Source organism: Citrus clementina, unplaced genomic scaffold (genome assembly GCF_000493195.1).
Source record: "Citrus clementina cultivar Clemenules unplaced genomic scaffold, Citrus_clementina_v1.0 scaffold_4, whole genome shotgun sequence".
Lineage (NCBI taxonomy): Eukaryota > Viridiplantae > Streptophyta > Magnoliopsida > Sapindales > Rutaceae > Citrus > Citrus x clementina.
The window spans coordinates 6,777,735-6,795,716 of record NW_006262274.1 but is presented as its reverse complement, the minus strand read 5'-3'; the positions used below and the strand labels follow the sequence as shown (position 1 = coordinate 6,795,716).

At 36.0% G+C, this 17,982-nt stretch overlaps 1 protein-coding gene and 1 non-coding gene across 2 annotated transcripts; both read right to left on the bottom strand.

The window, feature by feature from the left end:
• Positions 1 to 3,173: 3,173 nt before the first annotated feature.
• On the bottom strand, positions 3,174 to 8,519 carry LOC18044303 (glycerol-3-phosphate dehydrogenase SDP6, mitochondrial). The gene is made up of 7 exons (XM_006436430.2): positions 7,774 to 8,519; positions 6,629 to 7,102; positions 5,827 to 6,158; positions 5,244 to 5,404; positions 4,738 to 4,996; positions 3,513 to 3,811; positions 3,174 to 3,428 (listed from the first exon to the last, which is right to left on the bottom strand). Coding segments are annotated over exons 1-7 (1,884 nt in total). The 5' UTR covers positions 8,132 to 8,519; the 3' UTR covers positions 3,174 to 3,427.
• A 5,024-nt stretch (positions 8,520 to 13,543) lies between these two features.
• On the bottom strand, positions 13,544 to 13,647 carry LOC112099378. The gene has a single exon (XR_002906182.1). It is a non-coding gene; the product is annotated as a small nucleolar RNA R71 (small nucleolar RNA).
• Between the last annotated feature and the right edge of the window lie 4,335 nt (positions 13,648 to 17,982).

Below are 17,982 nucleotides of genomic sequence, written 5' to 3'. Positions count from 1 at the left end.
AGATAAATACAGCCTCAGAGAGTTTTAATGGTATTGATTTCGATTATTCTTATAACTTGTTCACAATAACATTCAATGTTTTGTATTATGTGAATGGGTATTACAACTGTCATTTATAGATCATTCCACTGGAAGCAACCTAGCTCATAACATAATGAATGATAGTGGTTCAAACACTACTGTACAACGCATTGCAACTGTAGCAGGTAAAAGAGCAATGCACTAGCAAAGTGGCAAACATCACTGGATGTAATAGGGTCATTGTTAAGATAAAGTTCGATTAGGGTGCAAGGAAGGAGGATTTTGACTAGAATGAGACAACAACCACCAGTTACTAAACAAACAAGACTAACAACAAAGGAAAAAGAGAAAGCTCATGCTTTCCCATAAAGGGAGGTAACTTATTTATTTTGTTACACTCAAATATTTAGGCCTAGCAGAATAAGATTTCAAAGTTTTGTGACTTTATATTTTAAATTTCAGATGTACTGATGGACTTAAATGCAATGTCACTATTGACAACAAAGTAGATAATGTATAATGGAAGTTAGTATATGTTAAACTTCTTCTACAATGCCATATAAAATTAGGAATGATAGAGATCAATACCCCACTGAAGCTGGTTTTTTGATTATTTTATTCAATCACAGGTAGAAAAGCTTATTACTGATAAACAATAACTATACTTATTTGGTATGTGTGACAATTTATAGGTGGTTGGATTTAGAATTAAATAGATACATGACAAATAGGCCAACACTATTTTTTTTTTTTTTGTTTTGATTGTTAGGGGAAAATGAGTATTTTGTTGTTGCCTCTGTGTGATGAAGCCTTTATGTACACTTATTGTATAAATTCCTTTCATCAATAAAATGTATATATTGCACTAAGGGAAAGATTTTATTTCATTTCTAATTTTACATTTCATAACTGCATAGTCACATTACAGCCTTAGTCCCTAGAGAGAATGATACACATGCACACAAAGAGAAAAAAGTCAAGAGCTTCAAAGTTGTCTGGACATTTTGCATATTTCTTTATATTTTGCTTAGCCTGTCTAAAATTTCATCACGAATCTATTAATTCATGCTGGACCTTGGCAGAATGGAATCTATCCCTCTCATCCTCTCTAAAAATTCATCACTAGTCTATCGAGCTATGTGGGACTTTGGTCTTGTACCTTCTCTAATCAGCCTCCTCTTTGCATCACATGGTGTCCACCATTCGAAGTAGTCACATAGCTTAGGTAGCTTGCAACAGTCGTAATATAGCTTTTTTGGATTGGTTGATGATTCTGATGATTTCAATAATGATTGTAAGCCATAGAAGCATATTTTGTTAGGAAATTGTAAAACCCTTCTGTCATCATCATTTGAGGTGGCCTCAAGGTTGCTCGAATAGCTTGAAGGTGATTGTATTATCCAATGATGCAATATGTAGATGTGTGTTTGTGTTAGAAATGGTTATGGAGATGATGCTATGTTTATGAGCATTTGAAGTTTTGGTTCTAGAATGATGATAGTGATAAAGCATTTGAAATTTGTCTACAACGGTCAAATTATCAACGGTTATATTTTTGGACACAATGGTCTTTTTATGGTTGGTCATCTTGTGAATATTTGGACATTCAAGTGCAATTTTCTAAGTGTTGGTTACTTTTAGGACAAAATCGTCTTTTTTGTATATGGCACGCTTGTAAATAAATGAGCAACCAAGGACATTTTCATCATCATAATATTTAAACAAAGTCACAAGGGTAGAAATGACATTTCATCAAATCAGTTGGCAGACTCGTTAAAGTTAACGATTTGTCACCTGTCTGGCTATTTTTAAAAAGGGTCTCACCTTTTTTATATTTATTCAAACATGTGTCACTCATGTGACATTAATCCTATTTTAAAATATATAAGCAATAATACAATTAATTAATTATTAATACATAAATAATATATAGTTAAATTTTGTATAACTATTAATTGTATGCTGGTTCTTCAAAATAAATATACTACATGTCATAACGTTATTTACTTATTGTATAACTGATATAGTACCTCAAAAGTATTTTAAAGTTTCTTGACCATGACATGCACAGTCGTTCACCTTACGTGCATTTGATCAAGTTTGTTGTATTATATTATTTGGTAGATAAAGATATGTATAGCTAAGTTATAAGATGGATTTCGCGCTTTAATTAAAGTTAGAGATTCTAATTTAAGCTATTGAATTTCTATTTTTTTTTTTAAATCTACACATAATAGGCTTATTTTGTTCAAATTTTTATAAGCCATTAAATCTGAATCCAATAACTCCAATAACTAAAGTACGAGATTCTTTATTAAAACTTATAATATGTATACACATTATACAAGGTGTGAACATACTTTTTAACACAGCCTTTAGCATATTGAAAGCGGTCTTTACATTAATGTAAACCTTTACAAATTATAATGTTGAAAATAATCTTTAAATTGCTATGAAGACAAGTCCACGTAGATATGAAGGATGAGATAAGATTTTTACATCGATTTAATGGGTAATTCCATTTATACGAAATGTAGATGTCTACTCACTTGAACATGACTAGTTAGTCATTCAATAAACCATTGCTATTTCGTGATAACGGTGTATTTAGGTAAAATCTTAAGTCTACCAAATGATCAGATTCCCTTGAACACTGGAGAAACAGCCAGAAGTTATTGTTCTTTGGTTTTTTGGCTGATTTCACAAGCGCCCTAATATTGAAAACCTATATGCTTGTCCGCTCGGCGAACTAGAAACTGAACAGAACTACGTAGGATATTAGCAATATCTGAAATGCGATCTGAAAAATTGACATCAAAGTCAAGAATCTTAAGTTATAACAAGTGAACAAAATGAATTTTATAAAATTCAATGCAGCTCTTTTCTCTTTTATTGAGTACATACAGCTCCAAACCGGAGATGTGATTGCATTATAGAACATGATAACCAAAAACACTAAAGAAATAACTGCTTAAGATATGCATCTTAAGAGGAAAAAATAATTATCTAGCAGTTTGTCTAAAATTTATTTTTTCTTGAGAGAGTTAATCAATGCCCTATTCCAATCTGTTGAAAAATAGTAATTAACTCTTCACAAAATGTAAGAAGCCTTGCAAAAGACTGAAAACTTGAGAGTATATGGCAACTGTAAAGGTTTAAGAGTCGGTATTATTTTGAAAGATCGACTGTGTAACACAAGCTCAACAGTCCAGAGAATCATGTGGCTTCCGAAAAGGAGCAAGACATAAATAAATGGAATGTGACACCAGACATGATGGTCCTAACGATTTGCTGCATGAAGCCGTTAAAATTTCCTCAAACCAGCATAACCTTTGAAAACATCATCCAAAAGATATAGGCCATAAATCAAGCTCCTTAAATATTTGGTTCGCCTGAATTTTAAGTTCCTAAAACATGATGAAAAGTGAATAGTAATTAGTGAAGAGCTCTAATTGCCTGAAGCCAAAGAGTGAAGACTTATCGTTACTTACTATTTGTGTTTCCCATCATGGAATTGCTTGTTTTTTGAGGATTTGAAAGTCTCTAGAAATTCTTTGGCCTTCTGCAACTCTTGCTTCCGCCTTGATTTATCCCATTTGTGCTCAGTGGCCATTATCTCTATGATGCGGGGCAATGCCCTGCCTGCTGCATCAGTGTCGAGGAATGCAAGCCGACATCTCCTAGCAACGAAATCTACAGCAGATTCACAGTACTCGTTTCGAGCACAGTAAGCAACTTCGGCCTCTAGAAAAGGGTATCCGTGGGCAAGCCGTTTCCCCAAACCTTCATTCTAAGATTCAAAAGACAGCTTAACATACGGACTGCAAGTCTGGTCTAAAGATAATATAGAACACACGCACTATGCTACTACCAAGACGTGTATGAATAACCCTATCACATGGCTAAGACAATTTCTGACACATCAAAAAATCCAGCTTCTTTGAGAGATTTTCACAAACTATGTTTATAAGTATAGAATAAACCAAGCAAACTAGCAAAGAAGTAAAATTATCCTATCACATGGCTAAATAATAATCCCAGTATCAAAATTGTTGGTCAGATTAAGATGTTCAAAGAAGGACAGGGCTATTGTTAACACTAAGAGCATATAGAAGCCTAAAGTTTTGGAGGATATAATTGAATAGGGTTTCTTTGTAGTGTACGGAAGGGGATGTTTTTGGGGCTCAGAACCAATCTGTTTGATGCTTTGGCCATTTCCCTTTATACAATTGAATTACATTTTTCTCTTAACCTAGAAAACTTCTTAATTTCATATATATAAACTGAAAGCATACAACTTTGCCATACAGATTGACTGAGGATGTTACTTTCAACAGATAAGGAACCGAGGAAATTAGACTTTCAGCAGTACCTATATCAATGCCTGTATTTTTCACACTTGTCAAAGTTATGGCCCTGATAGTCCAATATTGATCTCACTAAAATTTATTCAATGCATGGGGTTACACTTGCAAATTATGGTAAGAGAAGGAAATCCATATCATCTAACAAGTAACAACTGAATTGTACTTTGTGTCTTGAATTGCAATTTGAAGCAAAGCCTCGTATATAAAAAAAAAGAAAAAAAGAAAAAATCACCTTGTCCATTGTTTTGTAGGTTGTAAATGGAAAATTCAATTAAAAGCACTTTGCTATCACAAAACCAAAAAAACTCATAAAACTATAGAACTATGAAACAGAGGATGACGTACCAACCTGAGCTATGATAGCGACTTGTTCTGCCATTATACCATATGCATGAGACAAATGCTTCGCAACAGCAGTGTCCATAACCCCAGGAACAAATTTACCACCATATGTCCTCTTCATCCGTACGTATTGTTGAGCAAGAACTGTGAAAGATGAAGGATCCCATCCATCTCCACCAACAAGCCGCAGGTTCTGAGTCAAACATCCATTGCTTGGGTTCAGCTTTCCAGACTTTATAGCAGCATTAACTGCATCTTCTGCCATGCTGAAACCGGATCCAATAAGCACAAAAGGAAAATGGGATAGGAGTGAGAAGGAATAGAATTCAATTTGCGAAGATAATTTACGCCATTAAAAGGTCACAATAAGAAGCACATAATTCATGAAATGCTTACCATATAAGATATCTACACATCAGATAAGAAACATCTTTTACACCACATATCCTCTTTCACCTTTTAGTGGAACACTTTGATAACAAATTAAACAAACATTTTCAGGTTAAACTCTACCTTCTGTAAGTTGTCCACTTTCCACCAGTAATTGTGACCAAACCAGGAAAATCTTCACAAACTACATGATCCCTGGAGATGCTTTCAGTGTTCTTTGCTGATGGATCCATTGCCAATGGGCGAATGCCACTCCAAGCAGAAAGAACATCTGTGCGTCGCACCTGATTTGTTTACCATTACTTTAGTATCCACAAGCATACCAAATAAATAAAGAAAAAAGAAATGAGACAAATCAAGTCACTAGCATCAAAAGCTTTGCAATTATTATGAATTCTAGTAATCCATAACAACAATCAGCTGATATTAACCAGTAACCTGTGTCAGAAAATTACACGCCATCAGTTAATGCAGTACTGCAGTATATTGCCATTCTCACCATGTTAGCAGTACATTATCAAGATCAAATATTCAGTTTGAGCAACAGATTAGAAGCACAACCTAACAAAATATACAGGTGCAATGAATGTGGTAAAGGCACACCTAAATCATCATTTGTATATGTAATATGGATACAAAACATGGTAGATTAATATACTGATTGTTACCTATATTACATGCATGTAACAGAGATACTGTGACATACCTTAACATTAAGGTAATCACTGATGGCATCCAGTATAAACTGAATCTCATCCTCATGTGGTTCTGGAAGCAAAGTGATGACTGTGTCAGAATCTGTAGTGCCAGCAACTGTTCTTCCCAACCATGGCAGCATGAAAACCACACGTCCATCCTTTGTTTTAGGAACAATCAAACCCATTCCTTCTGGAGAATAGTAATCAGGGAGAACAATATGCACGCCACTGCTAGGACAGATCATAGGTTGTACATTTTGGTCAGCCAACTTCCTCACTGAGTCACAAAATGGCCCAGCCGCATTCACAACAACTTTTGCATAGGTATCAAATTCTTTGCCTGACACGCAGTTTTGTCATGCACAATCAAATTAGAAAACCTTACATGACTAACTACAAATCACTAAAAACCAAATGCTGAAGCAAGAAACAACGATAAACATTCTTCAGTATCCATGTGTCTAATTATTTGTGATAAACAGTCATCAACTACATTAGTATGACCACTTTGCTCAAAAATACAAAACGAGAACTCATGAACTGCAACAACCACACGCTTCTTAATCTCATAATACTGCAACTGTTTGCTTACAGAACTTTTCAAACTTTACCAATTGATAAAAGGAAAGGATATAGCCAAAAAACAAAGAAAAATATTGGGTGGACTAAAAATAAATTTCTAGCAAGCGTTGCGATGAACAGTTTTTTTTAAATTTTTTTTAAAAAATATAAACAATCTCATCTACAGTTATCTCCATTTCTACTAAAAGAATAATAATAATAATTCTATAGAAAAATGAGCTTTCCTACCGGATAGGTTGTTTCGAATTCGAGCACCAATTATCCGGTTACTAGCCTCATCTTTAATGAGCGATATAACTTCTGCATGGTTAAGCACTGCAGCCCCAGCCAGTGCAGCAGTCAATGCTAGTCCAACATTAAGACGAGAGTCATTCATCTGACCATCATAATACACCACTGCGCCCTTCAAGCTTCTATCTTTGGCCTTCATTGCAAGAGTAGGGAACAGCTCAGCAGACTCTTGTGCAGAATAATATCTAGATAAATGTAACAGATGTCTTCCTGCGACCAAATCGTACATTTTCAAGCCCACCCAGTAGTATACTACTTCAAACCAGTCAAAACAGGGTGTCATGCAAGGCAAAGCATTGCTGAGATGCGGTGCATTCTTAATAACCTGTTTACGCTCCTCAAGTGCATGGAATACCAGCTTCAGTTGACCATAGTCAAGATTAAACACAGCCTTCTCCAAGTAGCGGACTCCTAAAAAGTTAATAGACAGAGAAATTCTTTAAGGACAAAACATATGGACCACACTCTTTGGATACACTCATAAAACTGCTGATCATAAAAAACCTCTAAACCCTGAACAAAACAAATACTCCTCAATATATTAGCACGCACCCTCATTTTAATCAAGAAGCAAAACCATATCCAATCCATAATTTGTTGAAACTTCCAAATTTTTTTAGTTCAACGGCTAGGGAGTGTCTTGGTGGTTGGGAATACTTATAATATATATAAAGTACTTTTTAACAATACTGAAATAATTTTCAATAGCAAAAACTGTTTTGATGTCAATTTCGCAGATAAAAGTTTTTTTTTTTTTTTCAGATAACCAAAAAGAAAAAGTATTTCAAAATAAAATAAAATAATGGAAGCTGTTTTCTCAGATAATGCTCTTTGAATGTTTTAATAGAAGATTTTTATATAAAAGTGCTTTCTTCAAAAGCACTCCCAACGCACCTTAACCTCTCTCGCTGGTATTCATAAAGTAGTCATCTTGCTGCTGCAACCAGCATTTTTTTTTCCCAAAAAATTGAAATTCCATTAGCATACGAGTTTGAAATTAAAGAAAAAGCATAATCACACAAATCCATTAGTAAGTCACAGTAAATTTATGCATGACCAGCTTTCACAATCCAATCACTCACCTCCATGAATCAGTTTCGTGGATCGTGAAGACGTTCCGGAGGAGAAATCCTCTCTCTCGACAAGGCCAACGCGAAGTCCTCGCGTCGCAGCGTCGAGCGCAACGCCGCATCCAGTGGCGCCACCGCCAATAACAAGAATGTCAAGAGGATTACTGTTGTTTGCGGCAATCAAAGCAGACTCCTGGACGACTCTCGACGGAACAACGGCTTTCGAATTTTTGATCTGGCTCCTGACGAGGTCGGGCGAGGGACCCCGGTCGTTTCCGGCGATGGAGGGACGCGTGAAGAGGAGGATGGAGGTTCCGCCGGCAGCGGCGGCGAGTACGGCGCCGAAGCGGCGGATGCGAGTGGCGGACATGATAGTGTGGAGTCCTAGATTGCAGCAGAGTTGGCGCAAAGAGTAAAAAATGGTAGTGATTCAGTTAACGGCAGCCAGCAAATCAAGCTTGCGTTGGGAATCGCTCTTGAGCATTATAATAGTTTCATAATTTACTGAAATACCCCATTTTGTTGCCATAAAGAACGAGAGAAGTAGAAGTACTGTGAGCTTTTAAGTAATTGCGCTGATGTGGGCCCCACTATGGCTCCACGTGGCACATAAAGGTGCATGGTATGGCAGGGCTGCTTTGTGACTGAGCATTAAAAGTAAAGAGGACGATGAAGAAAGCGAACTCCGTGAATGCGCGCGTACGCGTGACCTTTCGGAGTCACCGTTGTTCGTTTCGTTTGTTCTGATCTCATTGTGTTCCGTGCTTTCTTTTTGGGTAATTAATAAAGTCATGAGTTGGATGAGAGTCAAATACGGAAGCAGCCATCGACCGGTCAGCGTGGCATGTTAGTTTCTAATCTCAGCCAAATTAATTCTTCGTTGGTGGCCAGTGTGAAATCAGTTGGTTACTTTCGGAGATAAGTGGGACTTAATCTATAAGGTCCTGTTTGGTATTATTTTTAAATTTATATTTTATGAGAATAAAAATAAAAATAAAAATATTATTTTGTAGTTACAGTATTTCGAATTTAAATATACGTCTGGTATCATTTTCTATAATTTATATTTTAAAATTGAAAACAGTAATATGCGTTTGGTAGACACAGTTGAAAATGATCAAAACAGAGAATATACGTTTGGTAATATTTTTTTTTCAAAAACAGTTTTTACTAATTATTTACATTATATTTATAGTGATAAAATAATTATTTAGCTAATACACACAAATACACCAAAATAATTTAACCAAATTTAATATAAAAAAATTATATGATAATAAAGTTTATGAATTAACATTAATTAAAAAAAGTTTGACATTGTCATTATTTTTACACTATATAATTAAGATATATATTACAACACATGATTTAAACAAAATAATTATAAAAAAAAACTACATGATACACATTATGCATTACATTTGTAATCATGCCACATAAAAGCTGCAATTCCATTTCTTGTAGCATTCATCTCTGCGACACTTACTGGAGATAAATCAATATTAGTAAGTGGTCTACTAGTGTCTCCTTCATTGTTGGTAACCAAATCTTGTACATCAAAGTCCCCAAATAACCTATCACTTGCATTTTCTCGTCGAATAAAATTATGCAAAGCGCAACATGCAATTGGAATTAGACGTTGCTTACGTAAACTATAATTATGCATGTCCCTTAAAATTGAAAATCTTACCTTTAAAACACCAAAGCATCACTCAATTACATTACGCAATGATAAATATCTATAATTAAACAATTCTTGGGGACCTCTAGGTGCTCGACTTAGTCCTCTATAATCACGTAAATGATATCTCTCACCTCTATATAGTGTCAAAAATCCCTTCATATTTATGTATCCAAAATCCAAAACGTAGTAATATCCTAAAATATAGAAACAATAAAACATAACTTAATTAAAAAATAAAAGCCAAACATATTAACACACACATATATATCAATATTTTTACCTTCTTCCGGAAGTGGAAACCCAGATTCTGGTCTATTTAAGGCATCCATAAACACCCTTGAGTCATTGGCGGTACCTTCCTAGCCCGTATATACAAATGTAAACATCATGTCAAAAGAACATGCACACATGATATTTTGAGTCACCTGAGTCTTTCTATCTCGATATGATATCTGTTTCTGTGCTGGTGACCATGCAGCAATGTGGGTTCCATCAATTGCACTGATACACTTTTGTGAAAATATGAAAAAATTAATAATTTATTAACCAAATGTTAATGTCACATAAATATTGAAGTAACGTGTATTGAATTTCTTACCTCAAAATATGGAAAAAAAATTGGATTGTTTCTAATCTTTAATGGCGCTTCCCCTTGAGGTTTTGGTTTTATAATGTGATTTGCCAAGTGACAAAATGCTTTTAACACATGCTTAAAGTGTGTAAACACAGTTTCCGATGAACGTTGAAAACGCTCAGATACAACCCGCACAACAGCACCATGAGACAATATATACAAGCACATTGCTACAGCCTCCTTGATACAAACATGTCTATCATTCTCTAATAACTGTAAATGTTCAAGTGTATAACATAATCGAATAAAAACTTCTTTATCCATTTGAAACATGTTATACATCCTGTCCGAATGACCATTTAACAACTCTTGAACAAATTCAATTCCAGACAATTGTCCTGTATAGCATTGCCTTATAATAGCACGCTGTTGTTTCTCATAAATTTTTATAGTAATGGCTACCTCTAAAACCTCTTCTTCAATATCTGTTAAACTGTCAATATCATCATCTTCATTGTTGTTGTTATTCATTTTTTTATCTGATTAAAACAAAATCCTAGATTATATTTCAAGTATATGATAATTGATCTAAAAAAATAAAAAGTTCAACTCACAAAAATAAAATAAAATAAAGTTCAACAAACACATTTCAACTTATAAAAATAACATAAAGTCAACAAACACATTTCAACTTATAAAAATAACATAAAGTCAACAAACACATTTCAACTTATAAAAATAACATAAAGTTCAACAAATAAAAGTATTACAAAGTCCAAACTATAAAATAAACAAGCACACAGTTCACAACCAATAATATCCAAATAACATCCAAGTTAAACACATTATATCTTAAACAACAAACTATAAACTAGTTAACCAATATTTTTTCCTTATGCTCAGGCATGCTCAAAAATGCTTTCCTCCACTCAATACTGGGCACTAGCTTATCCATCAATTTGTTGTATGTATCTCCATCAATGTCTCCCAATTTCTCCACAACTTCAATACACTCTTCAATAGACCATTTTTCAACACATTGAGAAGTTGACTCCGCACTTTTGCACTTAACCATCTCCATTCTAGCATTCATCACTGAACTAGCCATTTTAAAGTAACTGTCAAACTCACTCTTTTTTTTTTTACTACGCTCAGTTGCAATTGGCCGACGAGGCATTTTTTCTGTCCTAGTCTCGGAAAGAGGTTCCATTGAATCGTCATCCTCAATATCAACATGAACTCCATGACCAAGTGTTGAGTGTTAGAAAATGCATATTTATAAAGGAGAAAACCGTCATTTTACATTTCAAGTCTTATTAACAACCCTTACTTTTATGTATTTAACCTTCTTGTGATTTAATTACATGTGTTTTATTTTAATTAAGTATTTTATGTATTTTAGGGGCATTATAGTCATTTCACAATAAAGGAGAAATCAGACGGCAAAACGGACATCACTTTTGAACTCAGGACGGTCAAAAACCTTAGGAGGAGTATAAAAGGAAAAATGGCACTATTCACATGTACGGTACTATTCACGTGTACGGTACTGTATACGTTACTGTTCACGACACTGTTCACATAGACGGATGATGACGTGGCATTGACCGATGATGTGGCATTGACTGATGAGGTGTCACGATCCTGTTGGACTAAAATTCTTATGTACTGTTGATGGTGACGTGGCAGCATATCAGTGGACGAAAAATCTCGCGTACGGTGCATGCATCACACAGGATTATTTTCAACCAAACCGCGTTACTGTTCATCCGGGTCAAACCGCGTTACTGTTCAAAGTCGGGTCAAACCGCGTTACTGTTCAAAGTCGGGTCAAACCGTGTTACTGTTCATCCGCGTGGTCAAACCGTGGACTGTTGACTGATGACGTGGCGCAATCCTGAGCGTCCAAACTGTTTTTAATCCGATGGCCATGATTTACTCCATGTATCTATAAAAAGGGGGCCTCTCCCCCCTAATTTGATATCTCTGAATCCATTTTTGGGATCCATTTTCTGTAATTCCCTCTCCATCTTGTATTTTCTTCGTATTTTAATAAATTTCCATTTTGCCCCTAGTTCAATTATGAGTGGCTAATTTTCTTTCAAGCTTGGGTTGAAGGTGAAGTCTCAACATGCGTCATGGGCTTAATTTGGTAAATTTATTTTCTCTTCCCCTCTAGTTTTTGTGGATGTTTTGACTTCTCGTCGACAAATAATACTAATCTTGTCTAGTACCGCCTTGGTTACACCGGCCCTCTAGTACAAGGTTATTATTATTTGGCACGATAAGCCCTTAGCACCATATTGATTAGAGCGTGGTTCATGAGGTGTGGATTCCCCCCTCATGATTTAATTGGCATTAATACGGATTATTTAGCCCATGATGCATGTTGATACGGATCCAGATACCCAAGTACGTCATTTCAATAGAATTCTCTTCAATTTATTCTCACCATTTCAATACCAATTTTAGAATTTATTCTCTCCATTTTAATTTAAGTTTTAGCATATTCCAATCATTTCCACCACAAATCCAATCACCCATTCACAAAATTAATTCTACACAATTAAAATCCACCTCCTCGTGGGATCGACACTCGTCACCATTAATCTATACTACAACAGATTCGTGCGCTTGCGAGTACATTAAAATTTGCACAACAAGTTTTTGGCGCCGTTGCCGGGGAGGTAAGTAATTTCAATTCATAGAATTAATTTTTTTGAATAATTTCTTTTATTTGTTTTCTTGTATTTTTTTTATTAAAAAAAGAAAAAAAAGAAAAAAAAGTGAATTTACATTTAAAGGTTAGTATTTCTTTTCTTTTTCTTTTCTTTAAAATTCTGTAATTTATTTTTCAATTTATTTTTCTTTGTAATTTTTTTATCTTATTAATTTATTTTTAGTTAATTTATTTCACGTATTTGTTTTTGTGTATTTTTATAGAAAGGTTTTAATAGCGCAATAAGGTTAGTATCGTAATTTCTCCCTCTTATTTATTTTTATTTGTCTTGTTCCCATCTTTATTTTCATTTTATTTGTTTTGCATGCATGGTCGTAGGTCATTATTACCTAATCTTGACCCTATAGACCTTGAATTAGAAAAAACACTTCGCACACAAAAGCACATTAAAAATAAATTTGAAATGGATTTGCAACCACAAGAGAGACCATTTAAGGACTACTTCAGTCCCTTAGCTAATTTGAGCACATCATGCATAAGATACCCAAATGTAGCTGCTAGGAGTTTCGAATTAAAACCTAGTGTGCTAAATTGTCTCCCCACATTTTATGGCCTAGAAAATGAGGATCCATATAATCATCTGAATGATTTTCATGCCATTTGTCAAACTTTTAAATATGAAAATTTTTCAGACGATGATGTTAAACTTAGACTATTCCCATTTTCTTTAAAGGATAGAGCTCGTTCATGGCTTAATACATTGCCTGCTAATAGCATTGCATCATGGGAACAAATGGTTACAAAATTTTTGAATAAATATTTCCCAGTACATAAAACCAATGCTATTCGCAGGGAAATCTCGGAGTTTACCCAGAGAGAGGACGAGCAATTTTTCGAAACATGGGAGCGATTCAATGGGCTACTCTTGAAGTGTCCACATCATGGGTACGAGAAATGGCACCAATGCCAATACTTTTTGGAGGGATTATTGCCGAATGTGCAAGAATGGCTAATGGCAACAAGTGGAGGAGAGCTAATGTCAAAAAGTGCATCAGAAATTTGGGAATTCTTCCAGCGACAAGCAGATAATTCCCAACAACGGAGTCGATCACTCAGGACTACTAGAAGAATTAAGGGAGTAAATGAGGTTCACATTGGCGAGTCAACTTCGGGAATCAAAGAAGTCAAGGAGATGGTTGAAGGTCTTGCTCGACAAATAGCATCATTATCGACTGCTAAATCAACAGAACCACATGATCATGACTCATACTCAGATCAAGCCAATGCCATAGGTGTAATGAGAAAGCCATCAAATTACAACCCATACTCCAACACATATAACCCTGGATGGAGAGACCACCCCAATTTTTCATGGTCTCAAGGATTTCAACAGAATGGACCAGGAGCTCCAGCTCCACCAATGCAACAAATTCCTCAAGTTCCTCAAGCCTCTCAGCCCCCATTTAGACCATACAATCAGAACCAGAACTACTCTCAACCCAGACCATGGGAGGATGCATTCCAAAATTTCAAGAATGTTACTCACTCCACGATTGAGCAACAAAACCGCACTATTGATGGACTACGAAATGAGTTGAGAACAGGCTTCAACTCACAAGCCCAATCGGTTTCAAGCCTCGAGAAGATGGTGGGACAACTTGCTTCTTCAGTTCAGACCTTAGCAATGACTGTTGAGAAAGGCAAGTTTCCAAGTCAACCAGTGCCTAATCCTAAAGGAGTACATGAAGCAAGTACCAGTTCACCACAGCAACATGGAGAGGTCAAAGCAGTAATGACCTTGCGAAAAGGAAAGGAAGTCGACAACAAAGTGGAGATGCCGGTGACAAAAGAAAATCAAATTGTACCTGTGAATGTTGAGGACTCACCACCGGAGGAAAAAGAAGAAACCAACCCACGGGAATATGTTCCCAAAGCTCCATTTCCTCAGAGGTTAGCTAAAGGAAAAAAGGGAAAATCCACAGGTGAGATTCTTGAAATCTTCAAACAGGTAAGTGTTAACATCCCTTTGCTTGATGCTATTAAACAAGTTCCATCTTATGCCAAGTTTCTTAAAGACCTTTGTACTAAAAAGAGAAATATGCATGTTCAAAAGAAGGCATTTTTAACAGAAAACGTTAGTTCTATACTCCAACATAAAATTCATTTAAAATGCAAAGACCCAGGCTCCCCCACTATCTCATGTAGTATAGGGAACCACACAATTGAGAATGCTTTGTTGGATTTAGGAGCTAGTGTAAATCTGTTACCTTATTCAGTGTTTGTGAAACTTGGACTTGGAGAATTACACCCAACTCCAGTGGTGTTACAGCTTGCAGATCGGTCTACGAAAATACCTCGTGGTATTGTGGAGGACGTGCTTATCCAGGTAGACAAGTTTTATTTTCCTGTTGATTTCATTGTAATTGACACTCAACCAATACAGGATTCAAGGAAGCACATCCCCATTATTCTAGGCCGACCTTTCTTGGCAACTGCGGATGCTCACATTCAATGTAGGACTGGAAATATGCAGTTGTCCTTCGGCAACATGACTATGGAGCTGAACATCTTCAACATTGCCAAACAACCTCACAGTGCAGATGATGGAATTGTTGATGTGGATTTAATTGAAGCATTAGTTGATGATACTTTTGTTTCAAACCTTAGTGATGATCCTTTACAAACATGTTTAACTCACTTTGGTTTGGATTTTGATATTGACAGATCGGTCGATGAGGTCAACGCCCTGCTTGACTCAGCACCATCCATGGACACTAATAAATGGAAGTCAAGAGTTGAACAACTAGCACCATCAGAGAAGAAACTCATCCCATCATCAGAATCACCACCGGAACTCGAGCTCAAACCATTGCCCAACACATTGGAATATGCATTTTTGGGAGAAGAAAGTACTCTGCCGGTAATCATCTCATCATCCCTAAATGACGAACAAAAAGGTAAGTTGTTGGATGTTTTAAAAGAGCACAAAGGAGCATTAGGATGGACCATAGCAGACATTAAAGGTATAAACCCAGTAGACTGCATGCATTACATTCACCTTGATGAAAATGCTAAAACTACTAGGGAGATGCAACGTCGGTTAAATCCTAATATGAAATATGTTGTTAGAACTGAAGTCCTTAAACTATTAGACGCAGGTATCATTTACCCCATTTCTGATAGTTCATGGGTCAGTCCTGTGCAAGTTGTCCCCAAAAAGTCAGGAGTCACTGTAGTTACCAATGCCGATAATGAATTGATACCCACTAGAGTGACTACAGGATGGCGTGTATGCATTGATTATAGGAAGTTGAATTCTGTCACACGTAAAGACCATTTCCCTTTACCATTTATTGATCAAATGCTTGATAGATTAGCAGGTCATGAATTTTATTGCTTTCTAGATGGCTACTCAGGATACAATCAGATCCCCATAGCACCAAAAGATCAGGAGAAAACTACTTTCACTTGCCCTTTTGGCACATTTGCATATAGGAGAATGCCATTTGGATTATGCAATGCACCTGCTACATTTCAACGATGCATGTTGAGCATTTTTTCTGATATGGTTGAACGATTCCTTGAAGTCTTTATGGATGACTTTTCTGTCTTTGGTGATTCGTTTGATCAATGTTTACATCATCTAACACTAGTTCTGCAGAGATGTATCGAGAAGAACTTGGTCTTAAATTGGGAGAAATGCCATTTTATGGTAAAACAAGGTATTGTTCTCGGTCACATCATTTCGAGCAAAGGTATTGAGGTTGACAAAGCCAAGGTGGATCTCATTTCTAATCTTCCTCCACCCAAGACAGTCAGAGAAGTAAGATCTTTCCTTGGGCATGCTGGTTTTTATAGACGTTTCATTAAAGATTTTAGCAAAGTTTCTAGACCCTTATGCAATTTACTTGCTAAGGATGTACCTTTTATCTTTAATAATTCATGTCTTATGGCGTTTGAAAAATTAAAGCAGTTGTTGACATCATCACCCATCATTCAGGCCCCAAACTGGAGCTTACCATTTGAACTCATGTGTGATGCATCTGATTATGCAGTAGGAGCAGTATTAGGACAAAGAGTTGATCGAATTTCCCACGTTATTTACTATGCTAGTATGACATTGAATGATGCACAGTTGAACTATTCAACTACTGAAAAAGAAATGCTAGCAGTAGTGTTTGCATTAGAGAAATTTCGATCTTATCTCATTGGTTGTAAAATAATCGTGTTCACAGATCATGCTGCTCTTAAATATCTTCTCACAAAGAAAGATGCAAAAGCTAGGCTAATTCGTTGGGTGTTACTTTTGCAGGAATTTGACTTGGAATTCAAAGATAAGAAAGGGACAGAAAATGTTGTGGCGGACCACCTCTCTCGTCTCCATTTTGACTCAATTACAGAGCCATTAATATTGAATGAGTCATTTCCAGATGAACAATTAATGAATGTGGAAGTATTACCTTGGTATGCTGATATAGTTAATTATCTTGTTACAGGTAAACTTCCAGAGCATTGGACCAAGCAAGACAAGGCTAAATTCTTTGCAGAAATAAAGAATTTTTTTTGGGATGACCCATATTTATTCAAGTATTGTGCAGACCAAATTGTTAGACGATGTGTCCCAGAAAGTGAAATTCAGAATATCCTTTCATTCTGCCATGAACAAGCTTGTGGAGGCCATTTCAGTGCTAAGAAAACAGCGACTAAAGTTTTACAATGTGGTTTCTATTGGCCATCTATATTTCGAGACGCTTACACTTTCTGTTCTTTATGTGATAGGTGTCAACGAATGGGGAGCATTACACGGAGGAACATGATGCCACTAAATCCAATTTTAGTGGTTGAGATTTTTGACGTATGGGGTATCGACTTCATGGGACCCTTTCCCCCGTCTTTTGGCCATCAATACATATTGGTTGCTGTTGACTACGTATCAAAATGGGTAGAAGCAATTTCATGTAGGACCAATGATCACAAGGTGGTGATAGGATTTTTGAAAAGCAACATTGTCTCGCGCTTTGGATTCCCTCGAGCAATAATCAGTGATGGTGGTGCCCACTTTTGTAACAAAGCATTCAAAGCACTTTTGACAAAGTATTCAATCACACACAAAGTGGCGACCCCGTATCATCCGCAAACCAGTGGCCAAGTTGAGATATCCAATCGAGAAATAAAGCACATATTAGAAAAGACGGTGAGGCCGGACAAAAAAGATTGGTCATTAAGACTTGATGATGCATTATGGGCATATAGAACGGCTTTCAAGACCCCGATTGGGATGTC

What these genes read in the sequence shown, in the direction of transcription:
- LOC18044303 (XM_006436430.2), bottom strand. Translation starts at nt 8,131, where the DNA reads ATGTCCGCCACTCGCATCCGCCGCTTCGGCGCCGTACTCGCCGCCGCT. An exon ending in AATTCGAAACAACCTATCCG is followed by an intron (nt 6,159 to 6,628) that starts GTAGGAAAGCTC and finishes ACTGCGTGTCAG; the next exon opens with GCAAAGAATTTGATACCTAT. An exon ending in AAGTCGCTATCATAGCTCAG is followed by an intron (nt 3,812 to 4,737) that starts GTTGGTACGTCA and finishes TTTGAATCTTAG; the next exon opens with AATGAAGGTTTGGGGAAACG.